General features: G+C 50.6%; 1 protein-coding gene across 3 annotated transcripts in view; it reads right to left on the reverse strand.

Annotated features, from left to right (window-relative positions):
• ASTN1 (astrotactin 1) overlaps positions 1–19,247 on the reverse strand; it is a 298,956-nt gene that overhangs the window by 8,715 nt on the left and 270,994 nt on the right. For all 3 annotated transcript variants that reach the window (XM_029935125.1, XM_029935123.1, XM_029935124.1), the window contains exons 18-21: positions 17,462–17,595; positions 13,590–13,741; positions 12,398–12,533; positions 6,072–6,172 (exon numbers count right to left, since the gene is read on the reverse strand). In XM_029935125.1, coding sequence (XP_029790985.1) covers positions 6,072–6,172; positions 12,398–12,533; positions 13,590–13,741; positions 17,462–17,595 — 523 coding nt within the window. The remainder of the gene's footprint in view (positions 1–6,071; positions 6,173–12,397; positions 12,534–13,589; positions 13,742–17,461; positions 17,596–19,247) is intronic.

Consider the following 19,247-nt stretch of genomic DNA (forward strand, 5'->3'; position numbering starts at 1 on the left):
ATACGAGGGGAGGAGCATGCCAGGGAGAGGCAAGGCCAGCGCGGAACTCGCGGGCTACGGCGGGCTGCGTGGCTGAGAGCAGCAAATCAGCCACCGTGTTTGGAGGGAGAGGGGTGAGAGTTGAATGACAGTGGATGTTATTTCATTAATATCATTTATTATGATGATTATTACTGGTTCTCCACTAGCTCAAGCTTTTCCCAATGCCAGGACAGAGACACTGAAACACAGGTGTCCAAGAGACTGTGAGAAATAGTCTTAGTTGAATGAGAGGGGGGATTCCTGGGGCAGAAGTGAACGTTCCTATACCCCAGCAGTGGTTGCTCTTTTTTTTTTTTTAATGTTTGGTCTTTTTTTGAAAGAGAATGAGAGAGCGAGCAAGAATGCACGTGCACAAGGGCATGAGAGCAGGGGAGGCGCAGCGGGGGACAGAGAATTGGGAGCAGGCTCTGCGCTCATAGCAGAGAACCTGATGTGGGGCTCGAACTCACGAACCACAAGATCATGACCTGAGCCAAAGTCGGATGCTTAACCCACTGACCTACCTGCTCTTTTCACTATGAAATAAATAAGAATCCTGGAAGCATCCATACTTCCTAATGGCTTCCTTGCTGCTATAACGGAAGTTCCCTGAAGGAAGCTCCTAAGTCACCATTGTCATTCGTCCCTGGGTCTGTCTGTCCCCACCATGAAGTAATTGATCACAGAATTCTATATGAAAACCTGAGGGCAATGAATCTCACCTGGCTTCTATCTTTGTCCTTCCTGGCGCTGTCGGCACCCCGCACCCCCAGCCCCCATCTCGCTTCCCCAGCAGCTGCTCCCCTCCCCCGCTGCTCTGTGCTGCCTTCACACCTGTAATTCTCAGCCTTGGGAATCAAATTTGTTCTCCACCTGGAAGGCCTGTGAAGAACACAGATTACTGGTTCCCTCTGGAGTTCCTGATTCAGTAGGTCTCAGACAGAACATGAGAATTTGCCTTTTTAGCAAGTTCCAAGGTGACGCTGCTGCTATCAGCCTGATTACATTTTAAGAACCACTGCTCTAGACAAATTAATTCTCTCAAGGGTTTCCTTGCTTCCTCTGGGACCAGCAATATGGCAAACAGCTCTCCCTTTCCCCTTGACCTTGGCAAACACTCTTCCTTTTCTCTGTGTCCCGTGCTGGCAGAAACCTGCCTGGAACATTGTCCCATACAGAGGGATGTGCCCCTGCCAAGAGCAGGGCAGCCTCTCAGCCTCTCATGAGTTCTGCAAACAATTTACTGCTCTCTCTATATGTACATAAAAGTCCCTCCACCTTACAAACTCACCTGCCTCTTCCTATTCCCCCCTGCTTACTTCCTGACCGTCCTTCTACAACCATGGAAGAATCTGGCATCTAATTCATCCTTTCTATCTCATTTCTAACACCATTTGGGGTAACTTCACTGTCCACGTGACAGTCCTTTTTAAGACTATCCCCCAGCCATTAAGAGTCAATTATCATGGCTGAGACCTACTCCAGCTTTGACCCAGTAAGTCCCAGTATCATATGCCGTGAACACAACCTCCTTTCAAACCGCCTGTACTTCTTCCTGTCATCAAATCTGCCCTTCGGCGATGGAAACCCCAGGTCATTCGGCTCCACCACCCACTGCAGGCATCAGCTCCATCCGTGTCCTTCTCTACCTGCATAATCCACACGGCCCATGGCCTGGGCCCTCAGCCAGCTTGCTCCATCTTTTGCCTCTTCTCTGTCTTCACACGGGCCCCAGAGGTCTGCTGGCGGGCAGTCACAAGCCACTGAGCTAGGTGGTTCTACCCATGCTCCCTTGCCATTCTGGACACACCCCTGCCCAGCCCTTCGCACATCATATGATGCCTAGCACGACCTCTTTCTCTCCTACTGCACATCCAAGCCATCAGCAAATCCTCTTGGTCCTCCCATTCAAACAATTTAGGACCAGAACACTCGGCACCATGTCCCTCACATGTATTCTGTCTCCTCCGTCACTGCCACAGCCTTGTCTCCCCACTTCGAATTCGGACCTACTACTTGGGAGTCCACTCTCAGCACAGCCGATGAATGCTTCTGGAAACGTTAAGTCCAATCATGTCCCTCTTCTGCTTGAAGTGCTCCAGGGCTTCCCCTTCTAATCCCAGGTTGAATCCTCAGCCCTGTGCTGGGGCCCCACGGGGTCCACCCCACCGTCTCTCTGAACTCCTCCTTGCCATCTCCTCCCCATCTCTCTCCACCATGGGGGCCGCCTTCCTCATCTTCAAACATAACAAGCAAGCATCTCTGTCCTCCATCTGCAATAATCTTCTTCACCGTCTTCCCAAACCATGTCAGTTAAAATTCTGTCCTCTGCCCTTCCTCTCCTATTTCCCTGCACATCAGGTCCCATAATACCTATCACCATATGAAATGTTTGTTTCTCTATCATTTTTGTTTGTCATCCTTGCTGAAACATAAGCTCCAGGAGGTGGGGCTTGCGCCCCCTAGTGCCCAGACCGGGTATTTAGTCAGCGCTTACTAGATGTCTGATTGGATGGATACCTTTATGAAAGCTGACTCTTAAAATCATTGAAAATAAATTCTGAGTCTAATTACTGCTGTTTCTTTAATATCTAATCCCAGGGCTCAGTAAAAGGCAAATAAGGGACTGGACAAGAATTTAAGTTTGGCATCAGGGAAGAAGGATGGATGCTGGGAGGAGTGATGGATGAGAAACTTCACAAAGAACTCCTGGAGGCCAGGCTGGTCTTATTGCGGACACCAGCTCATTCCTCCCGGGAAGGGCGCTTTCAGTAGAACCTGGATAGAAACTCACTTGCTCAGTGGCTCTAGTGTCATGATGTGATAAAATTCTTCACAGGAAAAGTGTTCACATAAGGAACGGAGTCTAGATTCCTGCTGGGTAATTAGGAGCTGAGTTCATGCTCTAGGTCACTTAGAAGGTAATTCCCATTTGTTATTAGATTTAAACTCAGACCCAAGTGAGTTATATTTATGATCACCATCTGGGTTTGAAGGAGGCAAAGCATATGGTTTTTCCATACAGCTGCTAGAACTATATTAATTTGTGAGGATCTCCTCAATGAGTCCAGCCCATTAATCTTCACATTTGCGGCCTACAAAACCCCCTCCTGGCTGGAGAGTAGAAGCACTTGGGGATGCTGTGCCATTCTCTCAGCATTAAATTGACTTTTCCTGCTCCCAGCTGCTCTGCTGGGCTTTCAGACACTCTCCTTTGTCAGGGAGCCCAAGGGGGCAGACACACGTCTTGATTCACTTCGGGGGCTGGAATTAATCCAAAGGAGCCCCGCAGAGAAGCAGAACAGTGGTCTCTCCCAGACCAGCTCTCTGCGTTGGCCCTTCTGCAGTCCCGCGTCGCTGTCTGCCCATTTGTTCCTGCAGGTGGCGCTGTGCTACAAATCTCCTACCTGCTAATCCCGCCCCTGATGCCCCACCAGCCTCTGCCTATTCTGCAAGCAAGTCCAAGGTGCCTACTGCTGCCGGCAAAGAATTCAGCAAATTTTCCAGGACAGAAATAGCTGGGGCACCTTCCCATCACCTGTTCCTCTCTGGCTTGGAGTAAGAAATCAACAGATAATGACATAAGGGGGCCACGAGTTCTGTCCAGATAGCCTCTCATTGCAACCCCAGACTCTGCTTTCATCTTGGGGGATTTCAAGACCTTCAGAAGTCATTTGGTCCATACCCCATCAGCCAGGCAGCACTCACTCCGGAGAGAAGCACATCTGCCTTACACTTAAAGGTCTCCCTTCCACCGTAATGTCCCAGTGGATTCTAATAGTTCTAAAAAGGGTTGTTTTTTTTCCCCGCCACCTGACTTGAACACTCTTTTTGTTTAAAATGTAGGTCTTTTATTCATTCAGCGACAAGGATGGGTTTTCACTCTTTTACCCAATGACCTTCTAAATATCCAATTTAACCTTGTAGGCAAAGTGGGATTGATGTCAATTAATGGGTCTGAGTGCAGACTCTATTAGCTGCTCACTTTGTGATCCTGGTCGGCTGCTCACTCAACTCTGAATCTCAATTTCTGCATCTCTAAAATGGGGCAATATTCTATCCATTTGGTAAATGCTTATCGGGTCCCTATTAGAAAGCAGACTCTGCATGGTTAGCGGCAGCATTTCCGTAGTAACAGAGACTTTGATGCTGGAATTCTAGGCTGAGTCCGTTTCACTCAGAGAAATACTATGGCCATGCAATTTGCTCAGACCCCTTACATCACCTCATTCACGGCTCCTGACTCCAGCTGTACCAGGTTGGCCATGAGGGGCACAATCTTAGAATGTATGTTCCCTAACATTTACTCAACAGTTATGATGGGATGGGTACAATAAGAAAGACTTAAAGCAAATTCACTCTTTTGATTCTTATTGGGCTCTTATTAAGTAGGGTATTATTATCCCTTTCCCCATTTTACAGATCAGTAAACCAAGGCATGAGGTCAAGTAGCTAGCAGATCAGGAATTTGAACCTGGATGGTCTGACTCCTGTAACCAGTTGGTCCATGCTGCCTTCCTTCAAAGTGTTAGAGACATGATCGTGAGTGAACAAACCAGATTCTGCTCTCACAGAACGCGCTGTCCGCTGAGGCAGTTATTGAGCCCATGGTGATAATAACACACAGAGATGAATGTTCTGAAGGAAAGTAACGTGCTGCTATGGGACATCCAGCCGTGCCTGTCCTGGGGAAGGGACAATTGATCCCAAATCTGCAGGCTGAGAGGAGCTGGGCCAGTTGCTCAGGGCTGGGGTGAAGAGCACTGGAGGCAATGAGCTGACATGTGCCAAGGCCTGGTGGCAGCACCGGAAACAATGTGGAGGACCTGAGAAAGGCGGTGAGGCAGAGACGCACAGATGGATGTGGAGAGCGGACAAGACGAGGCTGGAAAAGTGGGCCAGAGTCACCTCCATTAAGTCCTTTGTGTCTGGTAGGTACTTTGGTCTTTGTCATAAAAGGAATGGTGGTCCATTAAAGAGTTTTAAGAAGGGGCCTTAACATGATCAGATTCCTGTGTGGAAAATAAAGGCGTTCTTCCGGCGCCACACATGTTCGATGAGGCGGTAACCGTGAGAATCCTTCCAGGAGCTGTGCGTACTACGGCGTCCGTGGTTTTAGTGAACGTAGGTCCGGGTCCCTCCTCCCCCTGTGTTTTCACCTCACTGCGTGCGCCCCTTGAGCACTGTGGGACTGTGTCCCTCCTGGGGACACCTGATAAACCCGGAGTCGGGAGCCACCAGGAAGGCCACTGGTGGGGCCAGCAATCAGCGTGGCCATCCCACTTCGCTTGCTGAACTGTGCACGGCCGGAGCTCCCAGAATCAGCCCATGTCTCTGCTCACGTGCAAATCAAATCAGCCATAGGCCACCGGAAAGACGGTGGTGGCTGGATGGAGCACTGTACTTGGTGGCAGAGCTCTGCAGAAGGGGTGCCCAGGATGGCCAAATCCTGGCTGTGGAGGTCACGGGGTAAGCCTCAGAGCAGGGGATGCTATTGAGACCCACCAGGGGGCATCGTGAGGAAGGTCTCCAACCAGTGTGCAGTTTGTGCCACGGATGTGGACAGAGGGAAACTTCTTAAAGGCCGATCCTGATGCACTGAAGAGGGACAATTCGTGACCAAGCGACTGGCCCACAGATACTCTGAAATATGGAATTAAGGATTCGGACACATCTTTGGTGGGGGTGGGGATATGCATTAATACAAAATAACCCTTCAGATGCCCACGAATGTCTGATGACAGTAAGTGACTGGATCAGAATCCAAGGGCCGAGGTCACAGGTACTTCACCGCACACCCAAGCATTTGGTTGGTCACCTTGTGAGCCCGGGGCTCCCGTCAGCCTGTCGTTCTGGCTCCCTGACTCAGACTGGGTGAAACAACGGGGCACAGTGAGGCTCTCCACCAGAGGCAGGAGAGAAGGCAGGTGCCGCACTTGGGCGGGGGCTTGAAGCCTTGCCCTTCCCCGCTGAAGCCCACGTTGTTCCGTCTGACTCCCTTGCTCCACCTTTCATCCTCTGCAGACTTTGCTGGCCTCAGTGTCACTTACCTTGGGCTTTGACATCATCCACCACAGGGCAAGGGGTCTTCACGATCACATCACTGGGCCTGGAGCGCCGTCCGGTGTTGTCCACGCCCCACAGGGTGAACCTGGCAGACAGGGGGAGGAGATCATCGTCAGAGAGCAGCCGAGGCCCTGGCTCACAGCCAGGCTGTGCTCGGGCACCTTGGCCCCGGCTGTTCTTGCAGCCTGCTGAACTTGCTGCTGCCGCCCACATCATAAAGTGTGTAGCCCAGAGCCTCTCGTAGCTTCTGGGTGCGTCCTGGGCTGTGACCCGGTGTTCTGGGTGTATTATTCGGTGGAAGGCGTCAGGGCACGGAGCAGTGGTTCTCCAAGTGGGGCCCTCAGATCAGCGGCATCGGCATCACCTGGGGACTCGGAAGCAATAAAAATTCTCAAGTCCAACCCAGACCTACCGAATTAGAAACTGCAGACAGACAGGTGCTCTAGCAAGCCTTCCAGGTGAACCTCATGCCACTTCTACTCTGAGCTGAGGGAAGAAGTATGTATCTGAGGAAACAGGTCAGAATTCGGGTCCGAACGCCCGCTCCCCACCACGTGGAGTTACAGCTGAGCTCGACTCTCTCTTATCTGTGGAATGGGATGATGATAAACCCGCGTACAGGTCCCTGTGAAGCTGAGACGAGATAATTACCTCCTGAAAGACCTAGCGCAATACCAGGAACCCAGTGACCCAGCATAAATCACATGAGTTCCGTTCTGTCCTGTCTCATGCTCAGCTGACACTTTGACACAGAGGTCTGGGGACAGTTTCTCCCTTTGAAGCCAGAAGCGAAAACAGCCAGCCTCCCAGGAGGACGTTGAAGACCTGGCTCTTGCACACAGACTTACCCCTTGGGCGATGGGGCTGATGCAGGCAGAGAGCAACTCCAGGCTCTGCTACTTCGGAGAGGAATCTGAAAATAACTGTGCCAATAACCTCCGGCCCCGGGCCCCGGGACTCTACTAACCAACCCAGTGGGTCTACGGCAGATCGTTACCGCAGCCTTTCCTGTTCCTGTCTCTTTTCCTGCATCACCACGGGGGCTGCATTTATTGACGGGTCTGGCTTTTCTTTCCTCTTGGCAGAGTTACGGGGAGGAAGACAGGTATAAGGAAGACAGGTGCCTGGAGATAAAGTGGCCCAGGTCAGGGCTGGCCAGGCCTCAGATGGCGGATCCAGTGAGGTAGAAAAGCAGTGGAAATTGCCCAGTGAGTCCGCCAGGAAATACATGTTTCTCCCAGCAGAGAAAAGTGTACCCACCACTCCTTCCCCACAGAGAAGCCCAGAGAAGGTTCAGAGCAGGAGGCTGTATGCCTCCTCCTTCTTCTACCTCAGGCCTCACGCTGGAGTCACGGCCACCTCAGACAGGCAGGCTGCGTCCCCCTGGGAGACCTGGTCTGCTGGGCCTGAGACGCGAGGAGCTGCCTGGGGGTGGGACCCAGACCGCACCTGTGGGCCCCGCAGGCCTGCCTGGGCTCCTGGCTCTCCGTCAGGCTGGGCGGTGCTGGGCTTTCCCTCCTATCTACACAAGGTGGCTCAGTCTATGCCACTGCTCCTTGGTGCAGATCTACCATCTTGCCTGGCACTACACCTCATGCTGACCCCGGTCCCAATCTAGCGCCCTGCTACCCTTCTTCCCTGCCGGCCCTCTCCTCCTAGGTCTGAGCGAGCTCTCCACGCCACACCGGCCCCACACAGCTTCCCAGGGGCTGCTTGGATCCTTAGTGATGGCAGCTGCTGGAGTTTTTCATCATCGGGGCCTCCCATGCAGCTCCTGGTATTGGCCTCTTGGGACGAATGGTTTCTAGAACTGTGACCGAGGCCACCAGACCTGTAGGCCTGTAGGCATCCCATCGCCTGTCTAGAACCTGCTCTATTTTGGTAGCCTGCCCTACAACCTGGGTCTCAGGCCCGGGCTCGACTCCCTCCTCTGCCCACTGGCTCCAGACTACCATGAGCTAAGGTTCTCAGGGATGGGTCTGGGGGCAGCCGGGATAGAGAGACCTGCGCCTCCAGTCTGGGAACCCCACACATGGGCCAAGTTCCCCCTCACCACCTGCGTTCCCTCCGCCCAACCCCATGCAGCAGGAGGGCTAGGGAGGAAGGGGGAGCATCCAAGGATGGCCACCGGCCTGCAAGCATCTCTGGGGCCGCCCTCTAGGGTCGGAGAGAGCCCCCTTCCCTCACAGGAGACCCTGATGTGTAAGAAATCTGTCTCCCAACCCCTCAGAGGTGGGCCAGTCAATCTTTGTTGCAGACCCTGCCCCGAAGCTGCGGCCAGCAGGCCATTCTAATCAGCCCGGAGATGGAAAGCCCTGTTTGCCCCCAGGCCAACGCAGGTGCACAGTGCTGCTAGCACGGGTCTGGCCCTGCACCACCGTTCCTGCCACTGGGTTCTTTTCCTTCATTGTCCTCCCCCCCTACCCATGTGTCTGAGGCCACAGTCCTGCACCCCTGCCCTCGATTCAGTGGCTTTGATCCAGCCTGCCGGATGCCCTGTGCTCAGTAAGATGGCTCTGCCTTGTCTTTTCCTGTCTGTGTTCTGATGTCACGCTGCTACCTGTATGTTTAAGGTCACCTGCCCTAGACACTCTGTGGCTGGGTTCTAGCCACCCTTTGCAGCCTGCCATTATTTAACCCTTTGCTTTCCGGCAGAATCCCTGGACTGTGATGACAAATGTCCTAAGCCTCAGGCATCTCAGTGCCAGCGACGGTGTTATCCCTCCCCCACCCCAGCTAGCGCCACTCTTCCGGGCAGCCTCACCCTGGGTCTCCCTTGCTGGGAGCTCCCACTGACTTTGTCAGATCCCGAGCAGCAAGGAAAGCACCTCTGCGTAGAGGAATTCTCACATTACTCTGACCGGGCGATCAGGACAAAATTGCTGGTCCCAAACCCTTACTGTTTTTAATAGCAAAGCAAGGAATTAGGAAAGAAAATGCCTCCAATAACCCTCTAAGTAGAGATGATGCTTATCCTAAGAGCCGTTCCACAGCAACCCGGCTCCCCAGGTCTCGGAGGGCCACTGACAGCTTGTTTTTACTCTCAAAGCCAGGGAGCACCTTCCACACTTCACGGGGAGACGGAGCGTGTGATCATTTCAGGAAGGCCTGCTCTGTCCATTGTCGGCATTATGGTTTCCACCGTTGAGCACTCGCAGGACTGAGCTGTGTTAGCTGGGGTGACTGGCCAGGAGAGAGAAGCCCTCCTCCCAGTCCGGAGGGCTAAAGTGTAAGTGTGTTTGCTGCCTCGTCCAAGGCTTCTGGCTCTTTCCACTGCCTCCTGGTTGGGACGGTTCAGCCAGTCTTTAGAGTCTGCGTGACGACACCTACATTGTGTGTGTGTGTGTGTGCATATGTGTGCATGTGTGAACCCACACAGCCTGACTCGGGCTCCTGAACCTTGGTGTGCACAGAGTACCGTGGGCCCCTGGTCCAGGGCTGACCGCCTCGCCTCCTGTGCCATTTTCACGCTGTCCCTGTCCAGCTGTGGTGGGTTCCGTTGATTCCTCCAAACCCACTCCTCTTTTCTGAACAATATGTCCGCTCTCACATGCCCCCAAAGGCAGTAGTTCTCCTGTGAGGACGGGCTGTGATGGCCGGGGGTGGGGTGGGAAGCAGGCCAGAAGGGGGGTCACCTCCTCACTCTGGCCTCAGTTTCCTCATCCGTAAAATGAAGATGTTGAACCAGAAAGACTTCTAAGATCCTTTCAACCAAGGATTCTTTTTTTTTTTTAATGTTTGTTTATTTATCGAGAGTACAGGGGAGGGGCAGAAAGAGAGGGAGAGAGAGAATCCCAAGCAGGCTCCACACTGTCAGTGCAGAGCCCGACTCATGGCTCAATCTCACGAACTGGGAGATCTCAACCAGGGATTCTTAAACATTTTTGTGCTGTGGACCTAGAATCCTCAGGAAAATGTTTTTTAAATGCATTAACTAAAATGCACAGGATGGCTGAATAAGCCAGCTAGGCTGAAATGCACGTCTCCTTCTGTGGACCGCAGAACAGCCAGCCCTATGCCTTCATGTGAAGTAATGGGATCAGACTACTAGATCCTTCCAGCAGCCTGGAGTGGCTGGGGCGTGAGAGCAGTTAGTGAAGAAAATGCAAACCCTGATACAATTCTTAACCACGACCACACCCCAGAGAACCAGCTTGCAATTCTTCAGAAGTTACTGCACGTTGCTGAACCTCAGTTTTCCTCAACTATAAAATGAGAGCAAAACCCCAATCTCAGGGTCCCGGAGGCTCCCACACCCCACAAACGAAGGCTGACCTCTCCATTTTAATGATCAGAAAAAACTTAGTTGCAGTCTTACTTACAATTACTTAATGCTTAGAAACAAAAGCAGGCTAGGGGCCAAGTGTTTCCAGCAACTAGTCAAGGCTCCCTCCCTGTACCAGGGACTGGAGGTCTAGCTTCTCCTGATCCTCTGCAGAGGACCGGCTCTCCCAGACCCTCCACCGCCCTCTTCGCGTGATCTGCAGCGCCACCTAGTGGAGCGCCACCTAGCTGGCTGCTTCTTCCCTGGGCCCCGGTTACTTTCTCTGACTTCCCCAGTAATCAACACTGACAGAAAGTTCGTGTTTTACAAGACAGCAACGCTGGAAACTCACGAAAGAAAGCAGAGTGGGAGAAGGTGCCAGACTCTGGTCTTTGATCAGGAAAGATGGCCAAATCAGGCCAACATGAGGAGGGTCCCAAGATAGGTAAGGGCTGGCTCATAGGAATTTCAAAACTTCTAATTAAGAGTTGTGACTTAGTGACAGGAATTACTGAGCCTTATTAGAGGTGAGAATTCCAGTTTCACTGAATTGGAGGTATCTGACAGCAGGTGAGGCAGTCCACCCTCCCTAATCTTTGCTCCTAAAGCAAAGACGTTTTGCTCATAAAGGGTCGCAGCTGCCCAATAGCAGAGAGCTGCTAAGAATCCCAAGTAGGCTGTCTGTATTGTCTAGAATATCCCTGTCTTTATGTGTTTTACTAGGACTCCCCTATAATTGCATCCCTTTTTCCTACATTGAAGATATGCAGGCTGAGTACCTAAGTTCATTTTGCAATCAATGCCACTCACATTTCGAGTGCTTTTCCCTTCGAATTCTGTTAACTGTGGAAATGGAGATGATTCATTCTGGCTACTCTGACTCTGTTCTTGTGACCTCATCTGTAAACTGTTAAATGTTTTTCATACCGCTGGGGTCGAAAGGTCCCAGAACGACGTCACTAGGAATTCTGCCTCTCCCCCTCCCCGCCAACTTTCCCATCACGACTTACATTCCATCAATGTCTCTCTCTTTTGGTGTCTTTTATGTCTCTGCTTCACAAATATTTTACAACTGTCCCAGGAGCCCAGGGCAAGATGAGGAAGAGCTTCCAGAGGGCACAGGGCTGTTCCAAGTGCCATGACATAGAAGTCCACTGTATCTGCTCTGAAGAAAAGTGAACATCTCTCACCTCTAGAAACTCTTTCAAAGTCACTAGAGCTAGCTTTCTAAAAAAGCAGAGTTCTTGGGGTGCCTGGGTGGCTCAGTCGGTTGAGCATCCGACTTTGGCTCAGGTCAAGCTCTCACGGTCTGTGGGTTCAAGCCTCACGGCAGGCTCTGTGCTGACAGCTTGGAGCCTGGAACCTGCTTCAGATTCTGTGTCTTCCTCTCTCTGCCCCTCCCCCACTGGCACTCTGAATCTCTCTCAAAAATAAACATTAAAAAAAAAAAAGCAGAGTTCTTGGCATTCTACCTCTTTGTCTAACAAAATGAATACTCTCCCCTGACTTAGAGCATTCATTCTATTTTTCCAGAATCACTGTCTTCCATTCCCTTTGACTCGCCATCTGCTTCTGCTCTATGGGACCGCTTGCTATTCACCTTCATGCCTCTTTGCTTTTGCCCTTGCCGGCTCCTTAGCCTGCTATGCCTTTTCCAATATCACTCCACCCACAGAAGTTCTACATAGCCCAAGTCAGACGATGTCCACTCTAGTTACAAGTAACCACTCCTTCCCTTTTCCTTCTACCACCTGCTCCTGGTTCTTCCATCTAGCATTTGTTTCTTCCTACCTGATGTGAAAGTTACTTGTTTTTAGATTTCCTTTCTGTGTTGCAGGGTCTTTGAAAGATGGGGCTATATTGTCTTTCTTAATTCCACCTTTCCAGTCCCTAGAAAGTTCTCCATAATGCCGATGGGGGATAGGACTCGAGAAATTCCAAGTGTTTTTCCAAGTTTCTGAGGGAACTCAAGCAACAAAATGGAAGGAACTTAGAGCCTCAGGACGTTCAGGGTGGAGAATAGCTAGGCAGGTGTGTGTCACTCACATGTAGATGGTGTCGGGTTCCAGGCATCGAATGATCAGAGAGATGGTGGTGAGCTGCTTGTCTGGCACCTGAGAGGGCATGGCACAAGGGGCCTTGGCTCCAGAGACGATATCATCCACAAAGCTCAGCACTGTTTCTGTCCAGGGGGAAGAAATGGAAAAGGCCATGAGCAACAGTGATAGTGGAGCCATGAGGACATGGCGTCAGCTCAATGAGAACTTAAACGTAACATTGCTTGGTCCCTGGTCTTCTCGAACTACTAGCAAAGAAAAAAAAGACTGAGAAGGAATTGTCTTTTCTGTTACATGTTTAATCAATTTAGAGCCATTTGTCCGGAGTGAGTTCAGAAACAACTACGGATGCAAGACGCACATACCACATCTGTGAACTCTTTTAAGAAATGTTCTTGGCAAGGACAGTGAACAGCTGCTGTGGTCAGTGGTCACTGCCAGACCTTTGCAGTACCTGTACGTAGCGGGGAAAGGGCTTGGAGGAAGCAGGAGACAGCTCTCCAGGCCTGAAGGCAGTGCATGTGTCTCTCAGTCCCAGCAATGCTTTCAGCAGAAGCTGTTGACCCCCAGTCCACCTGTGGATGCCATCATCCTCTTGGCGACCACGCTCATGCGTAGTCTTAGGCATGATTTATGTTGACCTTTCCCTACGTGTAGGCAGCAAAATCCTAAGGCACGGAACATTTTTCACGGGGTGTTTCCACGTCTTTAAGACTTCCCTCTTCTAGCTGGACCTGGCAAAGCAGAGTTTGCTTTAGGACAAGACGTGGGGTAAGCACATCTGTTTGCACATGCTTTTGCCTGGAGGGGGGTTATTAGCAAAGGAATTTTTTTTCTCCTATAATCATGGCAGTGGTTAGCACAGAATTGTTTCCTAATTGTGGGCTAGGATAACTAGTGTACTGCATTGTTGTTCCTTTGTGAGTGTGCCTAGAGGCAGTGAAATGGACACCTCTTTAATAAACAAGAAGAAAAACAAAATCAAAACAAGACTCTGTCAAATAGCTCACCAGGCAAAAACCCTTACGTGGCCAAGATGGCCGTTCTAGCTTATCCCCGCTCCTCCTGCTCTGCCCTGGGGCCCTGAGGACCCGGAGCAAAGGCCAGGAGGCAGGACATTTTTCTTCTCTCTTCTTTTCACCACTGGATCAACATGGGCCCATGAAGTTGGAGATGCTCACCTGTCTCCACTTTGGAGTGGTCCATCCTGTCAGTGACCTTTTCTTGACGGATGAGGTAATCTACAATCTGCACCCCGATTGGAGGCTCCGAGTGTTCCCACTCCAGGACCACAAGGGTGCTGCTGGGCTCATGAACTGTGGAGAGTCTCAGCCTGAGTGTATATAGAAAGAAACAGGACATAGGGCCCCTGTTGAGACCTTCCACTGTCTTCTGATATTGGCCACCTTCTCAACGGCTACACCCTGAAGTCTTCCTTCTAACCTCTCTTAACCAACTGCTCTGATGATCTCTCTGAGTGCCTGTCTCCATCACTAGGGAGCAATGGTTCTTGAAGATCTCTGAAATCTAGATTTTATTACTCTAAGTGCGTGTTTTGGGTTAGGAACTCAACATATATTTGGAAGTAAGTGAATCAAAAGTTAATAAACACCTGTATCTTACAGGGTCAATGGATAGGGCTTGGAAATATAATTTCTGGATTTGCTCTTGAAAACAGGATAATGTGCTTATAAAGCTCATACGAAGGCTCGGTGAAGGTGCTGTCTGGGAGAATTCTGCATTAACAAGGCCATGATCAGCTTAGTTTCCATAGTATTGCCAGGATCTGGCCTGTTGGGGGAATGCTGGCTTCCATTCTTGCTATAGATCTGCTGGCTAGGCATTTTCAACAGGCTCGATTTGGAGGCAATGCACAAGGGGGGCTTTATTGGACAAGAGAGATTTGACCACATGTCAATAAGTCCTCTTCAGCATGATGTTCTGTGTCTGAAACTCTGATTTCAGTTTCTTTCTTTGCTCTTGGGTTTCTCTGAATATCCTGATTCCCAACTCCAGTCTTTCTTTGCTTTTCCCAGGTCATAGCCTCCTCCTTCCATGCAAACTGTCCCTTTTGACAGCTCTTTTGCCTTCCCATCTAATCCCTCATTGTACCTTGCAGAGACTCAAGAAAAATTATTGGTGTTTGGTGGCACAGGGTTCCTAATGGTCCAAGTGGTTTCAGTTTGCTGCCTTGTTCTGACTTTGTATGTGTGTCTCCCATTTCTCACTTGCTTCCCAATTCCCTGTTTCTTCCTAGATCAGGGGCTTCTGGGGATCTTCCCAGTTCCTGTTCACTCCAGTCGCCCTCCTTCACATGCATCCCTGCCATTCACCCTTGGCCTCGGCTCCGGCTCTCACATCTCACAACCTCCCACAATCCTCTTGTCTCTCCAGTCAGCTCATGGATGCCTGTCACTGGTCTCAGGGACCATGCGCAAGGTGCTGTGGTTGGAGCACACTAAAGTACAAGTCGATTCCAAGTCAGCAAATATTTGTTAAGCACCTATTATAAGAATGTACTTGGGCTAAAAATGCAGGGGAGGAGTCTAGAGAGAAACATACAGCTACACATGTGATTATAATAATGTGTGATAAGAACTTTAAGAAGAAATCACGGGAACCTGTGGGAGCAAGAGCAAGGAATTCAACCAGTGGGAAAATAATACAAAACACATGCTCTTCAGTGGCTTACTATGAAGGAGTGCATAGTTTGCATATGACATTAAGGATGGAGTAGACCCAAAACAGTGCGGATATTGACAAATTCATTAATTAGAGTCATATGCAGAGTGGTATTTTGAAGAAAAAACATTAGGAAGCCTAAGTGAGTAAGTAAGCCTTTCTGAGAACTCAGATTCTGTGAAAATACAGACGGAAGCTGGGCTCTACTGAAAAATAGCAGCGTGCATTGTTTACACAAACTCGTGCAAAACCAGAGTGTGTGCGTTTCTATTTCTGGTTACCAATAAACATTCAAGAAATGAAGGTCTGCTACTAAAGAAGTGATTAAAGTTGAAAAGAGAACTGAAGTCCTTAATAGAAGTTCCTGCTTATAGAAATTTAGCCAAATTGGATCTTTAGCGATGACATACAGCAAACAGGTTTAGGAAGGAAATCAGCCCTAAGACACCAAGGGTTGGCTCTGTGTCCACCTAATGATAACTGTTTAGCAGCTTCAATGTTGTGTCAAAGGTAATTTTCTTAGTTGGTGAATCCATCCAGAAGCACCATCTGCTTCTAGGGGCTCTGTTTGTACCAAAAGAAAGGACTTCTACTAATAATGAGCTTGATTCTCTTTTGACTCAAAAGGACCAAATTGTGGCTGTAAAGAGCAAGAAGCCAAGCGCTGGTGCATCTAAAACTACCCATAGAGAGAGGCCATGTAGACGACCTTGGGCTGTACTGACCGGCTACTGTTGTGTTTTCCTCCTCGGGTCTCTTCCTGCTCATCCCGGACCGTCTTTAATCCCCATCTGCCCTCCCAAGAAACAGGCCAGAGGTCGGCCATTGCAGAACCAGCCTCTCACTTGATTTCCTCCTGCCAGCTCTCTCTTGCTGACTCAGCCCTCCTGTTCCTGCTGGTCCTGATCCTCCCTTTGGGCTTTCTTTGCCTCACCAACCGATGGGGCCATGTGGCTCCAGCTGCTCCTGCCAGCACTCTTTATTAGACACCATATGTCTGTGCTTCACCCCCAGGGCAGATGCCACAGTAGAGGCTGAGGCGGTTCCTGCCTCAGGCCCTTTACAGGAATTCTGCCAGATCGGTTCAGCCTTCCCCTGACGGCAAGGAAATTGCACGCGTTCCCCAGAACCACCAGAGCAGCCCTTTGTGCTCTGTTCACCCCTCAAATGCACGTACTCCCCCGATGCACATCCTCGACCCTCTCCTCTTCCCAGTTTATACTTATTCTGGGCCAGCTTTTCTCGTAGCTGTGGTGGCATTACTCATTTCTTTGGGGTTGATTTACATCTTCTTATCTTTAGTGCCTATCTTTTCTTTTTTTATTTTTTTTAGTGTTTGAGAGAGAAAGAGACAGAGCACTAGTGTGGGAGGGGCAGAGAGCAAGGGAGACTCCAGGCTCTGAGCTGTCAGCACAGAGCCGGACACAGGCCTCGAACCCAGGCACCATGGGATCCTGACCTAAGCCTAAACTGGGCGCTTAACTGACTGAGTCACCCAGGCGCCCCCTAGTGTCCATGTTTTCTACAGCGCTGCAGACCATCTTTCCCTCTGACCACTGAACATCTCTATAGGGCTGCCCTGATATAACTCCAAGACAAGTCCACGCCACACAGCCGCCTCCTGAAACCTGCATGTCTTCTGAGGCTTCTTTTCTCAGCTGTGGTCTATTCATCTTCCCAGCCATCAGGGCAGAAGTCTTAACATCCATTCTCAACTTCTTTCTCCCTCCCACACCAGCAAGTCACTCACCGCCCCCTGCTGGTTCTACCCAAAGTCCTCTTTCCATTGTGTCCTCTCCACATGCTCATGGCTGAGATCCTGGCCTCTTAGCGAGGGGTGGTCCTGCTTCCTGCTCAGTGACCTTGGAAAAATTCAGTCCCTCTGAATGCATTTCCTTATCTCTTAAATGAAAGTGGTAACAGTACCTAATGGCTCCACACAGTGCTGCCACCCAGTGTGACCTTGGCCTAATTAGCAGCCAACTACAGACCTCGAACTTCCTCCTTTGCAACGTCCCTTTATCCTCTGACTTTCTAGACGTGCTGGCCTACCCTCTCCGTCTTCAGGGAGAGATTCGAGTGCGACCTCCTTCACGAAGCCTTCACCATTCCCCGAATTCAGACTTGACCATTCCCTTTCACACTTGACTTAAAGGTCCCATAGAACACTTATCAGACCACATCTCCTGCTGCTACACGCCGTGTGCCTGCCTCCCCTGAAAGACTGAGAGCCTGTGGAGGGCAAGTACCGCCTCATGGCGTTCTTACTGCACCCAGCCTACTGCCTTGCTCACAGTGGACACTGAAATCTATGCCTGCAGAACCGTGCGGAGGCAATGCATGCAACAGAGAGGCAGAGAATGGGGCATACACGGGCTGAGGGAGAGGCGCACAGGTGGGGAGTCCGTCAGCTCCGAACGCGGTGGAGTCACATCGGCACCAGTCCTCGATGACATCTCCAGTCCCTGAGCACCACAGAGAGCTCATGGTGGCCTCCTGCAGCAGCTGCAAGAGAGGGCAGGGGAAAGAGTGAGCGTCCAGGAGCCAGGGCTGGGTCACCACAGTTCAGACACAGGATCCAGGCTCTGCTTGGTTCTTTTTTAATAAAAAAAAGTTTATTTATCTATATTTGAGAGAGAGAGAAAGAGAAAACATGAGTAGGGGAGGGGCGGGGTGGGGGGAGACAGAGAGTCTGAAGTAGGTTCCAAGCTGTCAGTGCAGAGCCGGATGCAGGGCTTGAACCCATGAGCCGTGAGAGCATGACCTGAGCCAAAGTCAGATGCTTAACTGACTGAGCCACCCTGGCACCCCAGGGCTCTGCTTGGTGCTAAATGACATCTGGGCAGTAGGTTGTGGCACCACCACCATTTTTTGATCTAAAATTCCTAATCCCAGGAGACTGTCTCTGGGAAGCTAGACCTCATAGGACCTGTAGGGTGCCTCTCTCTCATTAGCGTGACAGTTCCTCCCTGTGGTGGTAAGGCTATCACTCTGGAAGCAAGTCTTACTCCTCCCTCCTAGTCCACCTGGCATTCCACATCCGGGGCCCTGGCAACAGTAACCCCTTTCCTGTACACTGCCCTTTCCTCTCTTCCCTGTGCCAGGGGGCACTTGGCCCTTTCTCAGATGCCTCGGTGCATCCTTGTGTGCCCTAGCACCCCGCTTGGCGTGGCCTCTGCATTCCTTCAGCATGCCTTGTACCCCACCGACAATATTTACACAGTTCTGCCTTGGCTTGTGACTGCGTGTGCGGCCTCACTCCCCTGGCAGGAGGCAGAAAGGGGGCCCTGCACGTTAAGAACCGGGCTCCAGGGCGGTCTCCTCTGGGTGAGGACTTCGGCTCTGCCAGTCACTGCCGTGTGACCTTGGGCAAACTGCATGAACTGCTGCCTCACTGGAAAAATGGGAGAAAAACAGCATTTCCCTCACAGGGTTGTCGTGATGATTACACGAAATAATACACGCCAAAGGGCATAGGCTGGTACCTGTGGCATGCACGCGTTAGTCACATATAAATAGTACACAGCAGTCATCAATAAATGTCAGCAATTATTATTGCGTTTGAATGACAGAGTTGGGTCTTCTGGGGAGGCTTATAAATGCCACAGAGCCTAGAACGATTCTTTATGTACAGTGATTTCATAGCGGGTGTTCACTATTAAATGAAAGAACAAAAGGATAAAATTAGACCAGTCAGGGAGCAGAACTTGAGATGGGACAATTCTCTGGTGAGGAAGCAGATCCTGACAGGCATTGACCCCTCATGAGGCGCTGCCACCCAGGGATGGGCAGAGGGTGAGGCTGTCGGAGCTGGCCAAGGTCAACTTTCTCGCTGGGTCAGTTCATCATCGGCTGCCTCTGCTTTTCTTGTGAGTCTCTTCTCTCCGACCCACTCTTACCAAACCCACATGGAAAATTTTGGGCCAAGAGATTGAAAGAAAGAAAGGTGGGGGTGAGGGAGGAGAAAGGAAAGAAAGAAGGAAGGAAAAGAAAAAGGAAGAGAATAGGAAGGAGACAAAGAGAGAGCCACTCCTACAAAAATCAAAATGTCCAACCTGAAAGCCAGCATCCTGTTACATCCCTTCAGAACTTCACATGGGCCATCTTAATTCGTCAAAATAAGGATCAGCGTTGTGTCTAAAGGAGCAAGGCCCATT

This window comes from Suricata suricatta, chromosome 3 (genome assembly GCF_006229205.1).
Source record: "Suricata suricatta isolate VVHF042 chromosome 3, meerkat_22Aug2017_6uvM2_HiC, whole genome shotgun sequence".
Lineage (NCBI taxonomy): Eukaryota > Metazoa > Chordata > Mammalia > Carnivora > Herpestidae > Suricata > Suricata suricatta.